This window comes from Crinia signifera, chromosome 12, assembly GCF_055691185.1.
Source record: "Crinia signifera chromosome 12, ASM5569118v1, whole genome shotgun sequence".
NCBI lineage: Eukaryota > Metazoa > Chordata > Amphibia > Anura > Myobatrachidae > Crinia > Crinia signifera.
Window position 1 is genome coordinate 24,194,165 of NC_139228.1, and position 25,127 is coordinate 24,219,291.

General features: G+C 42.9%; 1 protein-coding gene across 2 annotated transcripts in view; it reads left to right on the top strand.

The window, feature by feature from the left end:
- AVEN (apoptosis and caspase activation inhibitor) overlaps nt 1-25,127 on the top strand; it is a 281,141-nt gene that overhangs the window by 247,361 nt on the left and 8,653 nt on the right. For both annotated transcript variants that reach the window (XM_083167852.1, XM_083167853.1), the window contains one exon: nt 17,726-17,796. In XM_083167852.1, coding sequence (XP_083023978.1) covers nt 17,726-17,796 — 71 coding nt within the window. The remainder of the gene's footprint in view (nt 1-17,725; nt 17,797-25,127) is intronic.

A 25,127-nucleotide genomic window follows, 5' to 3' on the forward strand; every position in this document is an offset into this window, starting at 1 on the left:
GATAATAAGGATGTACTGTTCTGAGAGCAAACCTTTCAGTGCAGGCTTTATTAATACCACCGCTTACAAAAAAACAGAATACACAATGGAGACGAAGGCTCCAGCGCGGTGCCTTATCTGCGGTTGTGCCATGAGGGAGAACTGCTGCTTTTAACCTTGGATGGTGACAGGGACGGTACTTTAATTAACCCTTTTGTGCTGCAGGAAAAGGAAAATGTCAGCGATCAATGTAAATGACGATAGCGTCTTGCCGAGACTTTTCTTGTGAAAAGGTTAATACAGTATAAATGGCATTATACATATAGCAGGTAATGTATATCCCATACCTGGATCCCAGGATATCTATCGATTTATCTATCTTCATATTAAAGAATGTGGGGCCCATCTAGACGCGTGCCCACAAGAATAATCCAGTTCTATCAACATAACAGAATAAATATTTAAATATGTGCCCAGCGCTCTGAGATCTGTTTATATACATATATATATATATATAAGCTCCAAATGAGAGTTATCCCCACCCCTTGTACATCCTGAAAAACAAACATACTGTATAATGGTGCGCTTTTGGGCAACGGTGGGTTTTGGGGTGAGGGCGCCCCCAAACACAACAGTAATGGTCGCCTTCAAGCCTGATTTTAGTATGTTTGATTGGTCATAAGCACTATGATATTTTATTTTTTATATTTAAATATGTATACATATTACAGGTTACAGGGACAGTATGTCCCACCCATTTAAACTCAGTTCAAAATGGCATATGGTACAGTACAGAGGGACTATCTTGCAGTTATTGGTGCATTACCGACTGATGCTACCAACACAAGCATCCAAAGCTTGTGCCCCCCTATTGGACAGATCACAACTGCTCTAGGGTCTTGTGAATTTAATCACAATGTCTGTGCGTATATATGGCTGTAATGTCCAAGGTGCACCAGACAAAATTGTGCCATGGGCACCACATTTGTTGGGGCTGGCTCTGGCCAAGTTCTAGGCATCTTTTGTGAATAAATTAACTTGAATAGATTAAGTCTGCAACTCCTTGTAAGATTGACTGCATTTCCCAGCATTCTCCATTATGACAGTGTGACATCATTGTTTGGAATTTATGCAGTAATTTCTGGGACCCCATAGCATGTTGTATTGGTAACTGCACCATTTCTATATTGTGCACTTTGGTCAAAGTAAGGGTTTTATTTCCGAGTTGTACCCTAATGCCACCGCAGCTACTATCCACTATGCAGTGGATATGGGAAAATAAGTTAATGTAGCCTCCTGGAAATGTCCACAGATGGTGCTGCAAATCCAAGCAACTGCATACTAGTATACGGTTGCAGAGCATTGATGATCTATTCCCGGAGTGCCTCCAAGCAGAATCGTTGCAGGAACTGAGAGGCTGTTACCATGTTCTGTGCATATGGGATCGCAGTTGTGATGTGACACACCCCAAAAAGGTTGCACAATTTTGCCACCACTCCCTGTTACCTCCTGTTACCTCCCGCAAATGGTCTCTGACTGTCAATCACTTTGCAACGACTTCCTCGATACGAGCAACATGATTATGGTACCTTGGTTTGTGAGCAGTGCGACCGTAATGCACAATTTTGTAAATATTATCAGCAAGTACATCTCTGAATCAAGCCTTAAGTCCTGTTTTCTAGATGTGGTTCTTCAACGTTACATAAAACATTGGGAGGTAATCAATCTGAGATTCCGACTGTCGCAACATCCTGACAGTCAGGATCCCAGGCCATATTTGCTTCTCTAGACTGCAACTCGACAGTTGGAATTCAATGTTCCGACTGTCGAGTGTCGGAAAGTTTGTTGAAAAATGACCGCAGATCGTCGATTAAAAAATGGCAGAGAAATCGACAATCTGTGGCCCTTTCCGACGAAACAAATCCGACTTTAAGAAAAAGTTTGATCTGTTTTGTAGGAAACTGCCTTCAATGCTGTAGAAAACGGCAGCATTGAATAGGCGACAGATGCTATTTCCACAGGCGGAAATACCCCAAGACCGCAAGTCTACATGTGATTTTATTACAGCCTAGTTTTATCTGAAAAAATGAGTACCGGGTTGTAGCCCTGCGTGTGTGGGTGGGTGACAGGTGACCATTTCGGTGCAAAAAATCGCCTTGTTCTAGATTTGGCTTAAAAATACAGCACATTATATTGGTGGAGTTCCAACATATCCAACCACCGCCAAATGGAATGACGGATATTTTTTTGAGTCCTGCCAATAGACAATAATTTACATGAAAAAAAAATTTGCATAATAAGGTACGGCTTGGCATTGCATGAAAAGAGGACACACAAATAGAGGTGGGAAGCTTGTATCGCCTGAAACCTGATTTGGCTACAACTTTGCTTTTAAAAAAAGGTTGTGACACAAATCAGTAGCTGTCGGCATTATAGATGAGCTGTATCCAGATAGTAACTTTGTTCCTCATCCCAAGGCCAAGAAATCTGTATACCGATTAAAAAAAAAAATAAGGGAGCAAGAAAGCGTATCTATTATCTACAGATCCATCTTTGTTGCATCCTGCTCACCAGATGACCTCCTGCCTCTTTATTTTAATTAGAAAACAAAAATGTGTGAATGCCTCATTGCTAGCAGGCCATCTGCTTTCACAAAGAATCTGGACCTCTGTGTTTAATCAGGGTCATTATTGAGCTGTGTTTCCAAACTGCCAATGTTACAGGTCTGGACATTGACATTTTCCTGCATACCCTGATGTAAGTGTGAAAATATTTTTCAGATTGTACTCATACTTGCCTACTTTTGAAAACTAGTTTCAGGGAGATTATAGTTCGTAATGGAATTTTGCAGTTTCTCATTGAGGGGGCGTGTCATGCTCCACCAAAAGGGCGTGTCTAGTTCCAGATATGGAGAGATTGTGAAAAGAGATTGTGAACGTGGCACCTAGAAGCGTGGCCGTGTACTGCTACATCTGAGAGGATTCTTTTCAAATGACTTATTTCCAAATGTAGATGATCCCCAAAGCAGTTAGTAAGGGCTACTATACTTGGTAAAGTGCTGGGAAATGCTACTGATGATTCACTGTAAACGTATCTGTCTCTCGTTCCTTTTATCCCCAAAAATGTAACAGTGTAATGTGGGCTAGATGAAATGAGGGAGATTGCTAGACTAATGAGGGAGAGAGGGAGATTGCTGCTATTTCAGGGAGTCTCCTGCAGAATGCAGGAGGGTAGGCAACTATGGATTATACATGCAGCAGTAAGAATCCTTATCATAAAAGGCTAACGCTGGTCCTCACATCTATGGCGGGGAATTCAAGCAGTTTGCGCGCAAGCAGACACTGAGCAATACAAGTGTTGCTCCATTCAGGCGTGCACGGTTGACAGCGATGACATTACTGTTACGTTTCGTCATTTTGACGGGCTGGGAACTAGTATGGTATAATGATATATTTGACGTCGCTTCTTGTGGAACTTTGCTATGATTGCAATCTAATTGCTCAGAAAAGCCTTTTTTAACATTCTGGCTTTTTTTTTTCAGAGCACTATATTTGGGAAATGACAATCTACTGTGGGCTGGGCAGGCAATGTGCAGGGTTTTAAATGACTCTGCTAAAGCACAGACGTTGCAGCCCATGAATAGATAATTATGTTTACAGAATGCTTGGTGAAGGTGATCTCTAGGGTTGGACGTTTTTGCTCTTTTGTATTTTGTAATTGTATTTTGGGCTCACTGGCATATCTATGGGTGTAAGGTGTGTGGCACACACGGGCCTCTGGAACCAGGGGGGGGGGCACACACCCTGCACCCATTTAATTATAATCGCCTGTGGCATCGCAACAGCAAAAATCACTGCAAGGTTTCGGTGATTTGCATGTGCACGATAGAGGTGTCCTCGGGAATGCAGTGCAGGCACCATGTTGCATACAAATTCGCTGATGCCGGGACTGATGGGGAAGCCATGTGAAATGCTAGATTTGTCTCCCAAGCCGGGTGTGCACTTATATAGCATGGTGCGCCTATTACCAAATCTAGTGTTCTCCCTCTTAGCTACCTACAGTATTCACCATACTGAGAACACACAGGAAAACAGCTGGTGGTAACGAGTATCTGCATGGGGAGCCCTCGATGTAACCCTGACCCTCTTTCCCACAAGAAGGAGCTGGGCTCTCGGAAGATGGTGTACAGTAGGTTCCAGCAGACATACTGCAAAAGTTTTCCAAGTTTGCTGAAGGCTAGGTGGCCCTATTGGGTCACTAATAATGAATCGTCCGTCTTACAAAACATGCAGAAACCAGTGTTTACCGGTCCATTAGTATAAATAAATATTAAACTCTTACATGCATAAGGAGTATTTCATAGAAAAATAGGGTACGCAGGAAGACATTTACATATTTATATGATGCACGGCAAAGGTGGAACTACCATTGGTGCAGCAGGTGATGTGCATATTGTGGACTTGGGTTGGGGTGGAGAAGAGGGCCCACAACCCACAAGTTCTGCCACTGTTGCACAGACACCTGGGGTGAAATGTAATAGGATGAGAGAATCAGATAAGAAATCTCCAGGTTTTTTTTTTAAAGTGGCAATCATTTACACTGCAAAATCAGTTTGATTTTGCAGTGTAAATGATTGCCGCTTAAAAAAAAAAAAAACCCTGGAGATTTCTTACCAAATCTCTCACTTTCTGTATCTGTCATCCTATTAAATTTCACCCCTGGATTACTATGCTCAACAGTCACCAGTGTCTATCGGTCGTATACGACGGTGGTCGTCCTGGTGTGTACCCTACATAAACTTACGAATCATCAGTTTAGTAATAATGGTTCGCCATGTTAAAATACTGTTTAGGTGCATTGAGAGGTAACATGCTTTTTAAAACTTGTTCTATAGTTTTTTGTGTATTATACTGCTTAAATAAACATCATGATGTTCCAGCATGTGGTCTCTGTGTCACACTGCTTCAGCCTGGATCTCCCATGTCACACTGCTTCAGCCTGGATCCCCCATTTCACACTGCTTCAGCCTGGATCCCCCATTTCACACTGCTTTAGCTTGTGGTCCATAAGCATTGCGGTTCCAACATGTGGTCCTAGATTTCAGCCTGTGGCCCACAGATATTGCTGCTTCAATCTACCAGACTAGGGACTTTTTGGTGAAATCTGAATTTTCTCCTCTCATACTGTACCTAAAGGACATTTTAAATGTTAATATCTTCAGCAACAGATTCCAAGAGTTTCACAGCTTTTTAAATGTCTTCTTTAAATGTAATTTCCATATTTGTCCTGTGTTTGACCCATCTTCCCGCGTGCCTTGTCCAGTAAGTTTTATTTATATAGGGCACTTTCTCCAACAGGACTCAAGGCGCTTTACAGACATTAAAAATAATACACATACAAAGGGTTATGAGAACGAGCAACTGTGGCAGTACAGATATACATCACACATACAGATATGCACTAGACGCATTCTAATGAGGGACACGGACATGGGGAACATATATTTACTGAGCTGTGCAGCACCCAGGCATCCATTCAGTGGCGCCACATGGTGATTGCACCAGACAGATTGGTAGACAAGTAAATCAGTACAGATATAGGACACGTACAGATATATACTAGATGTACTCTATTGAGCAACACGGACATGGGGAACATATATTTACTGAGCTGTACAGCACCCAGGCAGCCATTCCGCAGCGCCACTTGGTGATTGCACCAGCCAGATCAGTAGCAAGTAAAAACTGTACAGATATAGGTCACTACGGGGGTGACACGAAGGGTACATATTTGGCTAGCAGCACAGATCCTAGTCAGCCAGTAGAACATTACAGGGTACACAGAACAAGACATAACAGCAACAGAAGAACAAAAACAGAGCACAATTAACAGCACAATTCTTAGTACACAATACAGCTGAGATATAGGGAGGTGAGTGAGAAAAGATGCGGGTATAGATGGTAGGTGAGTAATAGAGCTGTAATTTAAATGCAAGAAGGATGCTGTGGGAACAGGCGGGAAGAGGGCCCTGCTCTAAGGAGCTTACAGTCTAGAGGGAGAGGGAGACAGACAGGTGACATGAGGTGCAGTTAAGGAGACCTGAGGCAAGAAGAGAGCATGGCAGGGATGGTCAGGACATGAGGCAGCAGGTAGAGAGAATGGGCAAAGTAGTCCTCTCCCTCCTCCACCTGCACCCTTGACCCCTAACAGCCTTGCACTGTGGCCCACCGCCAGTGTGCCCCGAGGACCAAAGCCAGGAATGCCCGCCACAAACCATCCGTGCAGCCATCTGAGTGAGGCACACAGGGCCTTATTCTAGTTCACTCTTAGAGGCAAATTCCTTCTTAGCTGGACAAAACCATGTGCACTGCAGGTGGGGCAGATGTTACTTGTGCAGAGAGAATTAGATTTGGGTGGGGTTTTCCTTCAAAGTGAGATCTATGTTGCATTGTAAAAATAAAGCAGTCAGTATTTTCCCTGCACAGAAACAAAAGAACTCACCCAAAGCTAAATCTCTCTGCACATGTTACATCTGCCCCCCTGCAGTGCACTTGGTTTTGTCCAGCTAAGAAGGAATTTGCCTCTAAGAGTGAACTAGAATAAGGCCCACAGTGTAGGTTGCTGCTGGCAGGCTGTGCATAGTAGAGGTGTAGCATGTGGTGTGGGGTAACAGGAAGAACATGTAAGAGAATAATACAGTGGCATATAAGGCAGTATTAAGACAGTGGTACATTCAATAAAAAAATTATGGAATTAGATTTGACATGTTTCAGGGAGCAGCAGATGATATTTGTAGCAATAATGGAGCACAGTGGTCCGGACGCGTGAGTGGATGATATGGTCAGAAGAGTTGGCTTCGGTATGGTCCAATGTGTGTAGGTCTTGTCATTTATGGTGACAACACTAATTATTGAACGTCATGGCAGATACAGTCAAGAACTTTTTCTTTATGGGTGGTGTTTTGCAACACCCTGCTTTACAGTCTACGGAGGCTCTCTCCTCCTCTCCGGGGTGGGTGCTGTTTGTGTTGCGATGAGCTGACTGTTCATCTTTTTCTGCCGTTCATGATGGCTGCAACACTTGTTTGCAATTCGATAAATTCCTGAGCCTAAGGATGCTCCGTGAACATGTGGCTTTTTTATCTCCCCTTCTGGTTATATTGACCAAAGTGCATCAGAGAGAATAAAAAATTTAGTTTCATATTTTTATCTGCTTTCTTTTGAATTCCGCAGGGGAAACGGTTTAAGTAAGATAGGGTAAAATGAGCATTGGAGATGGAAGAACGAGGCCTTCTGTTTTTTTTTTTCCTATTTTTTTTTTGCAAGCGCGCCACCTTTGAAGTGCATTTCCTTGCACCTGAATGTCAACAGAAGCAGCAGCTTGGCTGCGATTCTAGCATTTTTCTCTTTGCTTAAGTTCCCTTCAACATATATGTTTCTCAATGTGAGATTACAGCCATCTACATCAGTGCAGGGTCCAGGAAGAAACTGGAATAAAAAAATCTCTGGTGCTTTGCTTGTGTCTGCAGCGTAAAGAAGATGCTAAATTAAAGTAAAAGTCGCAGTACCTCTCTGTGAGGCTCCCTCATGCCAGCTATGTGGCGCCGTATTGGTAAGGGTTGTTGTATGAGGGTAGATCTGTACATCACATGGGTAGACATTTTGAACAGTTCCTGAAATACCGGAAGGACTTGGTAAATAGTCAGATTGTGTTATCTATATATAGATATATTGATGGATTCGGTATGGAATCCCGGCGTTCAAAATCCCGACGCTGGAATCCTGACCGCCGAAATCCCGACAAGGGGGGGACGTGGAACACCCCCCTTGCGGGCTCGCTGCGCTCGCCATGCAGCGTGCCCGATGACTCGCTACGCTCGGCATGCTAATTTATTCTCCCTCTATGGGTGTCGTGGACACCCACGGAGGGAGAAAGTTTCGGGATTTTGGCAGTCGGGATTCCAGCGTCGGGATTTTGGCCGCCGGGAAATTAACCGCATCTCATATTGATAAATCGACACTCCGTTCTGGTAAACCAGCAAGTCTTGAAAATACCAATAAGCCGGTGCCCCCCATGACTCAGTCCGAGATCCCCTGAGCCTGAGGCATGTATAGGAGCACTCGTAGAAATAAAAGGACACCAGAGCCCTGGATAAATCCCAATGTTTCGAAGGCAGTGTGGTTTCTTTATCAAGGTGCAGAAGACAAATACCACATATGAAAACACATACCTATATGTCTTTCCGGACCATTCAGCATCCATGGCGGCGTCCAAACGGGCGCTGTATTATGACATCACCTCTGCAGGACAGCCAGTGACGACGCAAAGGGAAACCTAGACCTGCCCACAAATATTATACGTACATAAAACACCATGCTATATACAAAACATAAAAATATTAAAACTACAACCCCCAAAACAACCCCAAATAATGTGAACGAGGACAGTGATATATTGAGCATATCAAAAAATTAAACAGAACGTGGCCATAGCCTCTAATGCCACCTAAATATAGTGTACCTGTCTACAGCAGAATGAGCCAATATAGCAAATTACTAGCATGGAAACAACATTCTGGAAGTTCACACTGGATACTTAAACTACACTATTCCTTATTTCATAAAAAGTATAAAAAAACCAGCATGTTCATTCAGGCCCCTTGGGGCAAGAGTATCTTGCGATTGTATGCAGCGATTCTCGGCTCTACATCATGTTAGACCCTGTCACCCCCTCTCTTGGGATTGGGAATCTGTTCTATGATTCTGTACCTCAGTGAGGACAACGTGCAGTTACATGATTGCTGGTGATGCCTTCTGCCACCCCTTCTCTGGGAAAATCTATAATGATTTCAGTATCATTTATATGTGGATGATACTCAAATCTATCTATCAACCCCAGAGTTGTCACAAGTGGTTTTGGGCACTAACACCCAAGGACACTAACACCCAAGGAAAGCATTATGTACGGTTCAGCCCTGGTGGATTGACCTACTCTCTCTATACACCTTTGTGTCCAAGTAGTGTTTACCCCGAATTTGTAACATTTGCCTGTTTGATCTTAAATGGCTACATTGTATAGCTTTTTGTGCCTTTATTTAATTCATACGGAGAATGACTCTGTAGTTGTTTTGACACTCAAGTTTGATGTTTATGTATGGAAGACTTTAAAAGTACTATGTAATGTAGCCATCCAAGATTTCCAAATGAGTTTGTTCCATATTCTCCCTACATTGTTATGATGGAATTGACAGTTCTGTGTAGAGTTTAAAGTTGTTGTTTTTTAGTATTTCTTTGCATACTTCCCCGGATGTTTTTCTTTTTCTATAGCTGTGTCTCAATTTTGGTTTGCTCGTACCAGCTCTTGTTTTATAAATGGACTAATAGCCTGTAAGATCTCTAATAATTACTTATTTTGAAATGATTTGCTAGACGGTAAGGTAGTGATTTAATTATCCACAATGTAAGGCATTACCCAGCAATGGAGGTACACAGGAAAATCAGAGAAGATTTCTTGACATAATATGTGCAAGCGAATACAAATGTATTGTCATCAGCAAAGGAATTTGACAGACGAAATTACATGGTACAATACACATCAGTACAGTGAGGCAGCGATCCATTGTAAAAAGAAAACAAACATAGGTTAAGTTAACCTCTTTAAAAAAACATCAGCTATAAAGACATTTACATATTCAGCATTCATAGAGCGGATGGAAGGAAACTATTCCGTGCGTGCCATCAAAGTTCTAAGCCTTCTAAGATGGGAGTTTGCCAAAAAAACGCATACAAATAAAATAGCAGTTTTCTTTGGTACAGTACTTTATCACGGCCAATCAGCTCCTGACTGTTAGGTTACAGGCTGGGTTTAAAAAGGGACAGTTAAGAGGTGATAAAGTACCAGCTTAATGCACCGCTATAACACTTCCTGCTTCGCCTCATTAGCGAGGCGAAGCAGGAGGGGGGACCGACAAGATGTATGAACATCTTGCCCGCCGAAGCGGGGGAGCGCTAACTCCCCCCTCTGGCGATGCCTCCTCCTGCTGACAGTGCATCAGTTAACACTGATGCGCTGTCTACTTCCCCCCTGGCTGGCTGGACTGTGCATGCGCGGGATCTCGCTACTCACGCGAGATCCCCAGCGCAGCCCAGAGCCAACAGCAGGGACAGCGCTGTCCCCTGCAGCTATTGACATTGGCAGCTGCAGGGGACGGAACAGTCAGCATTGCTGACCGTTCATACATTGGGTAGGAGGCAGGCGCACAGTATAAAATATTGTCTCTGCGCTATGCCTCCTGCCCCGCTCCGCCACACATTAGACACCCCTGCTATAACGCACTGGGTTAGCGCATATTCCCCTGATCGACCCTTGATAAATCTACCCCATAATCACTTCTCCCCCCTTATCACTGCTTCATACATCTGCCCCTGAAGGTGAAGAGTTTAATACACTCTAGAGCTATTGGGATCACTAATACTGTCTATAGGGGTATGGGTCATTGGGTTGACACATATTTTGTCAACATGCATTGGATCGACCACAGAAGGTCGACATGGTTTCGATCGAGGCATGAAATAGGTCGACATAGGTAAGGTCAACAGGGTTGGGAGGTTGACAAAATTACAATGGCTAGGTCAACAGTCAAAAGGTCGACACGAGTTTTTCGCATATTTTGTCCCGAATGTCGACATGGAAACCATCAAAGTGTACCGCATCCCCTCACTGTGCTTACAATGCACAATATTCTGTTCTTCCTCCACGCCGTAGTGGATGTAGCACATGAAATACCGCCTGTCGGCACATGGCGGCTAAAAACAAAGTGAAAAACTCATGTCGGCCTAGCCATTGTCGACCTAATGCTTGTGTCAACCTTCCAACTCTGCAGGTAGGTGGTGGAGCTTCGGTGGATCAAGCGTGGCCTAAGATGTAAAGACATAAAGTCACCAATGATTGGAGGTTTGAACCTGGTGGTTTACAATATAAAATAATTTAAAACCCTGCATTAACTCCTTGGACACTTGTATGTGAGTAAGACAAAGCCTGAGATACCTGCTTCTTAACACGCCCGATTGCACCTGATTGTATGGTTTGCTTCATGGTGTAATGCAATGGCAACTTCTGTGTAATCTCCTCCATAAATGTTCATTAGGGGGCATGACATTGCAGCGACTCATGGCATTGTTTGGTGGGAGATAGCACCAGAATGATTTCATTCAATGTGAATCACATCATCAAACCCCATGGTTTGCCCGCTTCACTTGGGAAGTGGGCAGCATGCAGGAGCATGGTCCAATCTCCTTGGAGTCCTGGGTAGTCCTCTGTTATTCAGCAATCATTTCAGGGGAGTTATTTGGTATGATACAATGTGTAATCGGAGAACTTCACCATTTTAGTTTTGAGTTTCTCTCCCTGCTCTAGCTCGTTTTTCTTTGTGATCTGAAAGAAAGCTGCATGACCCATGTAATATTTCCCAAATACAATAGTAATAGAGAATCAGAGAAGGTCCTGGAAGTGTCTGTTAAGAGCAGTAAGTGGAAGATTACAGTCCATTCATCCCGGCAGCAGACCATTATGTACCAGTGAATTCTAGTCTGCTCTGCTTTGGCCTGGTGGCATTGAAGAGGCTTCCTGTACATTTGTTTTTGTTTTTTGTTTTGTATTCGAAGAAAGTATTTTATACATAGCCGTGGATGACCACAGGATCGTTTTTTCCAAAGCAAAAATGGTATAAAATTTGTCACACCTCTATTGGTTGCGTTGACTAGGCCAAGTGGTCCTCAAGGAATACTAAGGGGTACATTTAGTAAGATAGAAGTTTTATTGAATATGAGATGTTGCCCCTAGCAACCAATCAGATTCTACTTCTTATTTATTTAGTATATTATTGTAGAAATTGCATTCTTCAACAATAAATTGAAACTCTACAGGATATAGGACATTTCTGAAGTGACACAGTAAAAGTTACAAAAATAACACATCAATGAAATAAACAATTATGATCTATACATATAAAACTTTACTATACTCTACGTAATATTCCTTATCTTTATAATGTACTCGAAATAGACCCTTGTGTTTCTTCCACCCCGTATCTGTCCTGATGTGGTACAAATGTCATGATAGTGCTATTTTTATTATTAGATAGCTCTGTATTTTTTGTGGAATGCGTAAGTTATAGGGCCAAATGTTCAAAAGTTTTTGCCACTGGCAGCAACTGGGTGGTGCCCAATGGAACTGTTCAATAGTAGTTCCATTCAGCTGCTGGTTATGGGCAGGTTGCGAGCTGAGATGTGCCAAAAGTCACCCGTTTGAGTGCTGAAACTGGACTTTTTGTGTCACGACCATTGGTTTGGCTGAAGCCAACCATAATAGGCGTGATCCGTGCCAAAAAGAAAACCAATTGAATATGTCCCGACTCTTTATATGGGCCATTGTAGCAGCCTAACTCTAACACTGTTCCCTTTCCCCTGCAGCTTGACCCTAACCCTACCTGCTAGTGCCTGAACCTAACACCCACACCCCACCGCGTAAATCAAACCTACCTTGCATGCGGCTTAATCCTAACTCCCCTTCTAGGTGCCTTACGCTAACACCCTCTCCCCGCAGCCTACCTTTAAGTCCCCCCCCCCACTAGTGCCTAAACCTAACACCCCCCATCCCCTGCCTGACGAAACTCACCCGCATACTCACCAATTGGGATGCCAGCTGTAGGTATTCCGGCATGCACATCCTGATCCTATCGGGGTTCCCGGCACAAGTCTACTAACGTTTTTTGGCATCGATCTCCTGAACTCCAGCATCCTGACTGCCAGGATGCTGACTGTATCCCGCCCATAGCACCTTTTATGTTTTAAGTGCTTCATGTCTGTGGGACTCACACTCTTTTGTTGCGAATTCTTCCATCAAAATAATAATCGTAATAATTTTGTTCAACATATCATTAGATTAAGTTTTATTGATGCTATTCTTTCAGCTTTCCAACACCAGAGTGGCAGACACGATCACCGCCTAGGTCTTCTGTACTCTTCAGCTGTTTTATTCAGATCAGTGTTTTTATTCAAGGCCATTGAAGTCTGGCGCTTCCCAGGCAGTTACTTCCATAGGGCCTGGCCCATCCCCTTTGGAGATGTCGGCAGACCGGCCCACCCCCTTTGGTGATGTCACAGTGCCAGGCCCGCCCCCTTTGGTGATGTTGGCGGGACATCCAGCCCACTTTGGTGATGTCGCGGCCCAGGCCCGCCCTCTTTGGTGACTTCGGCATGCCCGGTCCTCCCTTTTTTTCTGCCCCCGCCCTGCCCAGCCCAGTTCCTAGAAGGAACACTATAAATCCGAGTCGCACTGCGCATGCGCACCTATTGTTACTGCACAAACACACAAAAATGAATGTTTATGGGCGGTAACAAGGTAGGTGTCTGGCCGCAACTGCTTCTAAAGACGAACAACACAGGGCCCATACACACACGGTGTTGGTGCAGGTTTTGATGATGCGTTCAATGGTACATCTGAAGATGCACCGATGCTTCTGCAGCATTAGCATAAAGTCTCCATAAGAGATTTCACTCCCTGCATATTAGAACATACAAAGCCAATGGAACTTGGATTGGATACCCCATCTGATAGACATGTCAATCCTTGACATAATAATTGTTCAATGGCTTAGTTGACCTTGACAAGATCAACAAGATTGCATATTCATAAACCCTCGACAATCGGGGCCGAATTGGCCCGCTATGTGCTGGTCTGAATCATCCGCTTAATACATTAAGGGCCTTATTCTGGTCCCTTCGCACAGACCAGAGTGTTCGCAGGGGCGCTGATAGTGGGCGTATGCACAGGGTCATTTCTGCGCATGTGCATACGACGAGTGCGTGCGGCCACGGCGAACAGGGTGTTTGCTAGGTGCACGCACAGCAGGGCCTACGAATGGATGTTACTGTGGAGCATCCAGTCGTAGGCCCTGCGAGGGAATCGTCCTTGTGAATGGGTGGCGGTCAGGCCACCATTCACAAGGCGGGGTTTGCAGCCTTGCGAATCAACCAGAATACCCCCCCCCCCTATGTTTTGAGGTTATTAAGTGAAAGCAAGTTACAAAGTCTACTCCATCTGTAGCTCAACAAAGCACCTCAGTAATAACTTTAGATCGGGAATGAAGAATAACTGTATGTATGCCCTGCACGTTCTTGACCTTTAATATATATAAAGTTCTTTTTCTTCCGCAAAAATATTTTTTTTGGGGAATAAAAATAAATGTGTGTGTGTGTGTGTGTGTGTGTATGTATATATATATATATATATATATATATATATATATACAGTAGGTGGCAAAAAGGCGTCACTCGGAGACTGGATACAACTTCAAAGATTTATTGTGTGGTGACCTAAATAATAAATCTTTGAAGTTGTATCCAGTCTCTGAGTGACGCCTTTTTGCCACCTACTGCATATGTGGTCATTGACCAGGGAGGGCACCGGAGCAAGTATTGTTTACACTGAATTGTGGAGTGCCGGATTTTTTGTTTGGCTATATATATATATATATATATATATATATATATATATATATATATATGCCGGCACTCTCCTCAATAATAAGCAGCTTGCCCCAGGTGCCAACAGCAGCAACAATAGCACATCCAAATCCCCTAGGGGAATAACTGGCACTCAAGAGACGTTTGAATAGACAAAACAGGCAGATATATTGAGAACGTTTTGGGGGACAAACCCCGTCTTCAGCTCAACCTACAGCCGTAGGGGATTTGGATGTGATATATATATATTGCTGAGCCAGACAAGTGAACACTTATCCAGGTGACCAATTGTATGGGCGATCCACTTGAATACCGGCATTTATTACCCTAAAACAACTCTTACTACCAGAGGCGGGGCCATTTTGGGCCAGTTATCAACCGATTGAGACAGTAGCATAGGCTGGGTGCCCTTCTCTTTTGGCTTAGAGGAAAGAATCACACACACTTTCCACCCTGTTTATTGTTTTACCACAACGTTATTCTATAAAGCTGATACCCCTGAGGAAGCCCCTTGTTGGGCGAAACGCGTTGGGTGAAAACAGCACTTTTTGTCTAAAAAGACTTTTAATAAAGAGAATAACACCAAGTTGTGGACATTGTTTACTATATTATGGACTAAAGTTGAGAAGTGCGCCATTCCACACTTGTTCTCATATATATATATATATATATATATATATAAAAATGGGTGATGACCCCAAGTGCGCCACCAGGAAGCAGCTACTCTATATGTCACCCCTGTTAGCGGGAGACAAAACTGAGAAATGTAGAAACCAAAATATAGAGAGCGCTAAGTAGTATTCCACCACCTGATATGAGTTTAATTATTCACTTCATAAATTGATACATACGAATTAGTATAAACAGGATATTTTATTAAAACTTTTTTTAAAAATCCAATGTTGTGTTCTTTCGAGATGTCAACAAAAATAACCCAACGCGTTTCGCCTATCAGGAAGGCTTCATCAGGGTTTTTTTTATGCACACATGCACTGCAAGTGGTAGAAAGAATGCCAAACATAAATAAATAAATCACACTATTCATTCAATGTTTTTGGTTTAAACCACATCATTGTATATTTTTAAACCAAAAACATTGAATGAATAGTGTGATTTATTTATTTATGTTTGGCATTCTTTCTACCACTTGCAGTGCATGTGTGCATAAAAAAAACCCTGATGAAGCCTTCCTGATAGGCGAAACGCGTTGGCTTATTTTTGTTGACATCTCGAAAGAACACAACATTGGATTTTTAAAAAAAGTTTTAATAAAATATCCTGTTTATACTAATTCTTATGTATCAATTTATGAAGTGAATAATTACACTCATATCAGGTGGTGGAATACTACTTAGCGCTCTCTATATTTTGGTTTCTACATATATATATATATTACAGTAGGCATACTTAAACCAAAATTAACTATGACCCTAATATTTGATTAAGTCAGGTCTTCCAGATTTCTCTGCTAGACACCCTGGAGATACTCTGTGGTTATTCATTTCCGGTTATTTGCTAAGAAATTAATTTTAAAGCTCTGGTTTAAGTGCTCCCAGCTTCAGTTTGATAAAATATATTTTCTAATGCAGTAAATCATTGTGGAAAAATATGATAACATACTCGAAAGAGCTGATTATGTTTACTGTGTAGAGACGTGCAAGCATTTAATCCATTCATTACCCTTTTCCAGATAAGATTAGACTGAATTAAGGCATGTCTACATGGCTGTTGTGCTACTGTCTTAAGCTGGTCATGGACACGTCGCATTCCAGCTCCTTCATTAACTTTTAAAATAAAAATAAAAACATTAGATATAAAATATATACACACCAATCAGCTATAACAGTAATACCACTGACAAGCGAGGTGACGAACATACACATTATCTCATTACAATGGCATCTGCCGACATGTGTTGGAATCAGGAAAAATTGGCAAGCGTATAGATCTGAACGACTTTAACGAGGAACAAATTGGCATGACTGGGGGGTTGGGTCATGGCATTTCCAAAACCACAGGTCTTAAGGTGCCCATACACTAGTAAGATTTATCTTCAGATCTGGCTGGTTGGAACAAAAACATGGTTATGGATGAGTGACAGTTTGTCAGGTTTCCAGCATTTCCAAGCAAATGGTCAACTGTCATTTGCCCTCATCCATAACCATGTTTTTGTTCCAACCAGCCAGATCTGAAGATAAATCTGCGTGTGTATGGCCACCACTACTGTATGTGGTGGTTAGTACCTACCAAAGCTGGTCCAAAGAAGGGGAACCTGTGAACCTTAATTGTGTAAAATCTAATAATACTTCAATCCGATTGTCCATCTTTTTGTCCCACACATGGACATTATCTAATCCAGAATTACGGTAATAAAGCAGGGTCCTACCCGTTTCAGACCTGTTTTTTTTCATCCACTGTTTTCTATGGGTTAAAACGGGTTCAGTGTTGTGAAGGAACAAAAACTGCATTGAAATACCATTTAAAGACATGCGGTGTGAAAGGGGTTTTAGCTGGCAGACCCGTTTTTAGAAACATTTTAAAATACCTGGTCAAAGCCAGTTTTGTGGTCCGAAAGCAGCATCAATGGCAAGCCCCATACTCCCTGGACTGGAGTCCCTACTTTTGAACAGGGTCCTCACAATGGTCTCTAAAGATTCCATTGTGAGGCTGGTTGCCATTATTGCAGGGGAACCCCCACACTATGTGCCCCCAGTGTAGAGTCAGCTGCCCAGTGATTGCATTGCACACCTCATTTCCAATAACCACCACCCCCCAACCCTCCATTTGCAATAACTTCCTAGGCTCAGATGCACATATGGGGTGTTTATTGATTTAGGGTAGACTGTAGGCTGTTAAAAATAAGATATTTTAAATCTATTACTCAAACAGATCATAGTGATCACGGTGATCTGTGCAATGCTTCACACAGCCTTGCCGCCATAGACCGTTTAATCGGTTTGTTGGGTAGGCCATCGGCATTTGTTGGTTTTGGACAGTTTTGCAAACCAATGCTTAGTAAATGTGATGTTTGTAAAAATGGAAAGTAATGGAAAGTTGGTCAGTCATTTGGTCTCTTTTGATCGTTGGTTTGACAGAAAAATAAAAAAAAACTATGCTTTTAGTGAATAAACCATCCTGGAAGCGGAAACTGGTTTATTTGCTGTTGATGCACACGCTACGTATCCTTTTTGTCTTATTTGAGTGTTTATTTTGTCTTTCAGGGGATGCCTTTACCCAGTTCCGGTTTGCAGATGAAAGAGATTGGGGTGCTGAGAAGCTGAGTGCTACACAGGTAAGACTGCTGTACATCTGTGTTTGTGTGAGAGAGAGATAGGTGTTGGCAGCCTGAAATGGGAATTCTAATTATGGTCATTTGTTATTCTCTGCTGTAAGATATGCCACATATGCCACATATGTGACAATTGTGTTGACCAGTTCCGATTTCTTTTTTCCTAATATTTACTCACAGATTTCATCATGCCATGAACTTTGCTTATGTTATTAGGGTGTAGAGCTATGGGCCCCATTGAGTCCTGATTGCTGGGCTGCAAGTGTTCGGAGCCCATCGATCGGGTAAACGCCGTCCTGGACACGCAAAATCCCACCAGCGTTCGCAACCGTGCACACAAAGGGAAATCCATTCGTAATCCCTATTAAATGGATTTCCCACTGTTCGCAGATGCCGAGTAAGTCTGGATGCGAATGCCCCCCAAACGACCTTTGCCTGTCAATCAACTTGTGAATGGCTGGCTGCATTCATAGGCGGGACCCAGCACATGAGCGCTGTGGATCGGGTGCATGCGCTGTAGTTCGATAATCAATTTGTAGCCCAGCGAGAGGGTTTGTACCTGGCGCTATGTCACATCTCATTGTGCTCCTCAGGATCTTCCCTGGCATTGAGATATTCCTATCTATCCAAAGCAGAATAGTAAACTCAATGTAAAAGCATTTACATAGTGACTATATTATCGTGCCAAGTCTATTAATACAGTTACTGAGCAGGATGTATGTATGCAAGTAATATCAACATTCATAATACATTGGAATATTTACAGATTTAATGTATCATCTGCCTTTAAATATGTAGCACTGTTATTTTAATGAAGTAATTTATGTGTGTGATTATATATATATATATATATATATATATATATAAATATTATAATAAATGTACATTTGTGTATAAATGCAGGCGGATAATTTGTTAATTTTATATAAGCTCTGCCGCTTTTATATGTAGTATATTGCTATTTTTCCTGAATTGATTATGTACAGCGCAAATGACTATGGGTAGATGTATGAAGCAGTAATAAGGGAGGAGAGAAAAGTATTCACAAGGAATAGTCAGGCGCTTCTAGACAGTAGCTGTGTTTGTGGTGTAGCAGCTGCTCAATGGGGTGGGGGTAGTCAGTCCCCACTAAAGAAAAAGACAACAGGATTGACGCACAAGGCATGTGAGCAGCGCTAGGACATAAATGACCAATGACCAGTGTTTGAAACAATATAAAATTTATATTTATATAAAAAGACTACATATACATATACAATAAATATGAAAAACAACAAAAAATGATAAATGATACTAAAATTAACAGAAATAGTTCCGTGCCACAGGATTAGAAGGATAAAGATATATTGGATTGCCCAAAACAATTTAGTTAAGTGCACGTTAGCAATCCTTGTATACCATTGGGCGGTATTGATTGTTTCCCTTTTTCATATGCTGGATATCCTCACAATTGTTACGGAGCTGTAGGCTACCGCTGGAGGTGATGGATAGGCTTCCGCTACAAGCATGTATATCCACTCGTGAAGGTGGCTTGATATATTGTATGTCACCTGAAGAGTCCATGGAGCGGTGTCCGCCAAAATGAAACCAATACTAGGCTGAGATGTAGGCTTCCGCACACAGGGGTAGTGTCATCCCATGTAGGTGACTGGTGGGGGAGTATAATCACCGATGGAGCCCTGTGAGTGGTGTCCGCCAATGGGGAAGCATGAATGGATGGAGGTAGAATAAATTCCACATCAATGGGTAGTCCGCACTGGATAATCCTGGGCAGGGTACAAGCCACTAACGCGTTTCACTGCAGCTTTATCAAACCTTTGATAAAGCTGCAGGGCTGCAGTGAAACGCGTTAGTGTGCTCACAGACTCTGCTCCCCTATTGAGACAGACACTACTGGTACCCTGGAGTCTGTTCATCCTGTGTGCTCACAGACTCTGCTCCCCTATTGAGACAGACACTACTGGTACCCTGGAGTCTGTTCATCCTGTGTGCTCACACACTCTGCTCCCCTATTGGGACAGACTCTGCACACAGGATGATCAGACTACAGGGTACAAGCAGAGTCTGTCCCAATAGGGGAGCAGAGTCTGTGAGCACACAGGATGAACCGACTCCAGGGTACCAGCAGAGTCTGTCCCAATAGGGGAGCAGAGTCTGTGAGCACACAGGATGAACCGACTCCAGGGTACCAGCAAACTCCTATCACCTAAATATGCTCTGAGATCATTTATGAACAGCAAGCAATTAGAGTCTAGCCTACAATAGCTGTCACTTTCCTAGTTCTGATTAGAAAGTAAAAGGCAAATTCTTTTTAATGAAATCTCCATAAAGTCTAATAGCACCTTTATGAATAAATACATTTGGATCTGTTTGTCAAGCAATGGCAATAATGTACATTACTGTTATTTATATATGTTACCGAGTGCATGGCAAACCATGTACTGCAACATTTTACACAAATCCTGCCTTTGTTACCCCCGTGTGGCTGAATCCGGTCTCTGTCTCCATTCCACAGTTCTGATTACCTGAGCTTGCACATTCCTATATAAACTGAGCAGTTTGGCATGGGGTGATGTACAGAGCATTGAAAAGCGTTCCTGTGAAGTGTAATATAGAAAGAAGGCAGGTGTGTTAGGATCTGTCTGCCAAGAGATAAGGCGACGTGACAGCCAAATGGCAGGAATTCAAGTGATGGTTACAGAAATTAGATGCGATCTCTAAACTGCAATCATTAGCAGCTGCCTCTTACCTGAGACAACGTTGCCCCCAGTCATTACTCCATGACTATGGTGACTTAGAGGTATGTGCTCACGGGTTTGCAGGAATGCCCAGGTCTCAGAACCAGCCGTGTGCGGGACTATAATTCTCACCTGAAACGCCATGAACTTTAAAAGCACAGCAGAGGGACAGACTTCTGTCGCCTTTAATCCCAGTGGTTCTGTCTGCATCACTTAGCATTTCCCTCCCTGTTGCAGCTGCATACTAATAGGATGTCAATGATGAGTTTAGAAAGTGTTGAAGGCTGATGGGCAGCTCTCTGTGACTGCATGATATGTTCCAGCATAATGCCAAAGCTCGCCCCTTTGTATACATATTAATATATTGATTGAATTAGAATTCGGGATTATGCATTACATAGCATTTGTTGGATAATGCTGTAGCGGTTTTTACGTCTCTCAATAAATGTTTTTTTATTTATTTTTTTATTTTGTTCCATTCTGTTGGCTACAATAAATTGTGCATTGGCTGCTGGAGACGGTACTGTGCAGGTAAAAGTGTTCCCTGATAAAAGGTCAGTGCTATGGTGATACTGAATACACCATTTAGCATTGTACACTGCAGGGTTCCCTTTCATCACACTTTCTGCTCCGTCTGATCTTCTGTTTTCTCATTGTACCCATTTACTGTCATTTACAAAGACGCTAAAGAAATAGCACAATTATATAACCCTTTCTGAAATGGACATGCTCCCGTATAAAGAGTAGATGTATTTAGCTTGCTGAAGTGATAATGCAGCAGCCAATCAGCTCCTAACTGTTAAATTACAGGCTGGGTTTTAATAATGGCAGTTGGGAGCTGATTTGCTGCTGTATTATCACCTTCCACTTTATTACCGGGCTCAATACATCTGCCTCATTGACAACAGTAATCCCCTCCACTCTCCCTTCCACATATGCTGGTGTGGAGAATTGGTTACAGCTGGACTGCACTCTACTCAGTCCATAGCTGTTCCTTAGTACTCTGTATAAGAGATTCCTTAAACCCTGTACACACGGGGTGATCTATAGCTCGGTGTCCCGTTTGCATCAGCAACCAGAAATGGTCGCTGATGAAAAAGAAACTGCCGGGGGAGCCCGGCAGTGAAAATCAGCTGGTCGCAGGGGCCAGCGATCACTACGGGTAGAAAACGGGAGCGTGCAGCCGGCGATTTATCGCCGGTGCACACTCCGATCGCTGGCAATATGGTCACTCAGCGACCATATTTCCAGCGATATTTGCTATAATTGCCCCCGTGTGTACGCACTTTTAGAGTTTTAATGTATAGGGGACGTTGCTATTGGTCACAAAGTAGGTAGACAGGGCCATCGTAAGGCTTCTCGTCACTTGGCAAAACGTCAACCTCTCTGCCTCTGTACCAACAGACCAGTGGGCGGCATTAGAGGAAGGGCTGCAGCACAGTCAAAAATTCAAATAGCGGAGCCACACCCACTGCCATTGAGTCAGTTTAGAATGGCAGTTAGTGGCAGTTGCTGGGCCGCCCCTGTTTGAATTTTGAACTGCACTGCAGCCCCATGTCTGGAGCCTCCCCTGCAACGGACACACCAAATAGCGTGCATTCCGAGGTAGCTTTCTCCTTATATGATCCACCACCATAGGTGGTCGGCAGGATTGGGCCCGCCGCCATCTTGCCGCATGGACGAGCCGGCAGGCACATCTGTATGATCTCGGTGGCGAAGTGTACTTGTACTGCTGTGTCTGGGCGTTCCTGAGGACCACTTGTTCATTAGAAGACACGGATGGATATCAGGACTTGTTCATGCATTGCGTTCTACTCACATGAAGCTCCATATAAGTGGCCACAAGAAACTTGATTTAAAAATTCCTGTAGCCATAAAAGATCATTGTTGCAGATGTATTAAGCCTAGTGAAGTGATAAAGGAAGGTGACAACACACCAGCCAATCGGCTGGTGCATTATCACCTTCCACTTTATCACTTCACCAGGCTTAATACATCTGCCCCATTGTGCCTTAAAACCAATTTAGAGTAATGACCATGATGATCCCATTGTGTATGTATAGATCTCTGATTTATTTTTTATATTTACATAGCAGCTACAAAAGTAAGTTGCGAGTAAGGTGCAATCAGGGAGATCGGCAGACTCCTCAGGGAGTCGGGGAGATTGCCGCTGTTTCAGGGAGAGTTGGCCAGGAACCATATGCGTAATACAATACCTGAACAAGGGACTATCCATCCACTGGGAAATTTGTTCTTTAACCTGTGGAATTCCAAAAATGAAATAAATATCCGGAACCAAATGCTGTCAAATCTACAAATGAAAGTCCTCTATTTCTGTGTGTTCTGTACGAGACAGGAGATCCAATTCTAGCATTGCTGCAGTCACAGCTGAACAATCTGTTTCGGTGTGCAGTGCGGCACTGCCTGTAGCCGAGGGCACACATGTTTCCATGACAACAGACATGCTTTGCACTAATCAGCTAGTATTAAACACTCCGTAACTGCATTACACAACAGGTGAGAGTATACAAGCTTCGCCTATGTCCTGTCTTCTGTGCTTAAAGTAATAAGTATGTTCCCAGTAGACTGAACTATAAATATAGAACTACTTAAAATGAATCCTGCCAATAGTTGCAGGGAGTTGCTAATAAAACATTTACACAACATTTGAGGATTAACAAATGAACCACAGTTGAATACTAAAGAGAAACATGGAAATCTCTTCACGTTATACATATTGCAAGCGGTTATCTCACCAGCTACTTTTGGGCCTTTCCGCAATCATGAATATTACAAACATATTTTACATTACTTATATAAATAAGGTAATGAAGGTCATAAATGTAGAATCGGAGACCAAAATTGGCTACCCTCCTGCATGAGTCTCCCGTTACAGCCAGAAATCTCTACCTTTCCTCTCACAACTCTATCTCTCCTCTCCTGATCTGTCCCCCACTGTCCTCTCTCAAGTTTCCAGCTGCCTCTCAGTTTTCTCCTCCTGGTTGTCTGAGCGCTCGCTGAAGCTCAACATGGATAAATCTGAACTCATTTTCTTTCCCCCAGCCAGAGTAACACCCCCTACTAATATCTCTCTCACTGATGAAAACACCACCATCTCCCCTTGTTCCCCTACTCCGCTGCCTGGGTGTCACTCTTGACTCCTCAAGATTTCAAAATACAAGAATAAAAGAATTTGATCATAAAACAATATAATAATTATTTGTGAGTCGAAATGTATCCTTTCTGGTTAAAGGGGCTGCGTATTGTGATAGTTCCCAGTTGTGATGTGATCAGTGATGCACGTAAAGTGAAAGATAAAAAATTAATTTGTGGTAAGATGACCTTGTGAAAGTATAAAGTTAATAGTGCAACTTGTGATAAGGTGGTGGGCGTACCCAACTCACTCTAGAGGCGTGTGTTTTCAAACCTGTAACGGTTTCTTAGTCCTCTCGATGGTGTGTTGTTTTTCTGATTCAGGTTGTCTAGACCTGGGGTAGCCAACCCTAGTCCTCGAGAGCTACCAACAGTGCATGTATTGCAGGTCTCCTCACAGAATCACAAGTGAGCTAATTAGCTCCATCTGTGGATCTTTTAAAATGTGTCAGTGATTAATGAGTGCAGCTGTGCAGCAGCTAGGTTGTCTGTAAAATGTGAACTGTTGGTAGCTCTCGAGGGCTAGGGTTGGCTACCACTGGTCTAGACGTTGTCCCATCCAGAACGTGCTCCGATGGTATAAAAGATAAATAAAGACAACAATGTGTAGATTCCTTATTTCATGGCCTAAAGGGATATTTTACAAGGATATATTCCCTTAATGGCATACCTCACTCACCGGCTAGGGTGTACTGAGACATATATCACAGTATCTTTAAAATGTGAAAGCAGATTTCATTCAAAGAGGAGTACCCGGTACTCACAGGGAGTATATAAAGTGACTCCTATAGCAGTTTCTTTTTACTCAGGGTGAAGTTTCAATGGCAATCCTACCGTGACTCACGTATGAAAAATGGCAGATACTCCTATCAAGGTTTCTTTTCTATTTCTCTTTTTCTGGATTCATCATTTAGTGGCTCTGGATATGATGTGTAGGTTAACCGGAATAAAACACAAAAGGACTCCAATGTGTAGTGTTGAAATATATGGAGATCTAATGTTATAATTTTACAATTCTCACTAGTCCCCTTTAAATTTTATGACACCATAAAACCGCCTGCATTTTCCCAACCACTCCCCTTAAACTCCTCGTCACCACATCCAAACGGCTACTTCCTGTCAATCTCTCTGCGGCATTGTTCTCTCTGCGAGGGTGATTGCAGTTGCATCCTCGCCCATGTATATTGTGATCGCAGCACATGTGCAGTCTGCTCATAATCGCTCCTTTGCATGAACGTCGTCCGCTGCCTACAGACATGAATTAGGCCCTGGGGAGACTCTCGAAGGCCGGTTACTTAATTGCAGTGTCTAATACGTTGCTCACTTGTCAGCATGTTATATTCCAGTCCTCTAGCACTACAGTGATAATGAGCTATTGCCTGATCCTCTCTCAAACACAGATCATGTTTGTGTCTGCGGCCACATTGAGACGCCGCCATGTGT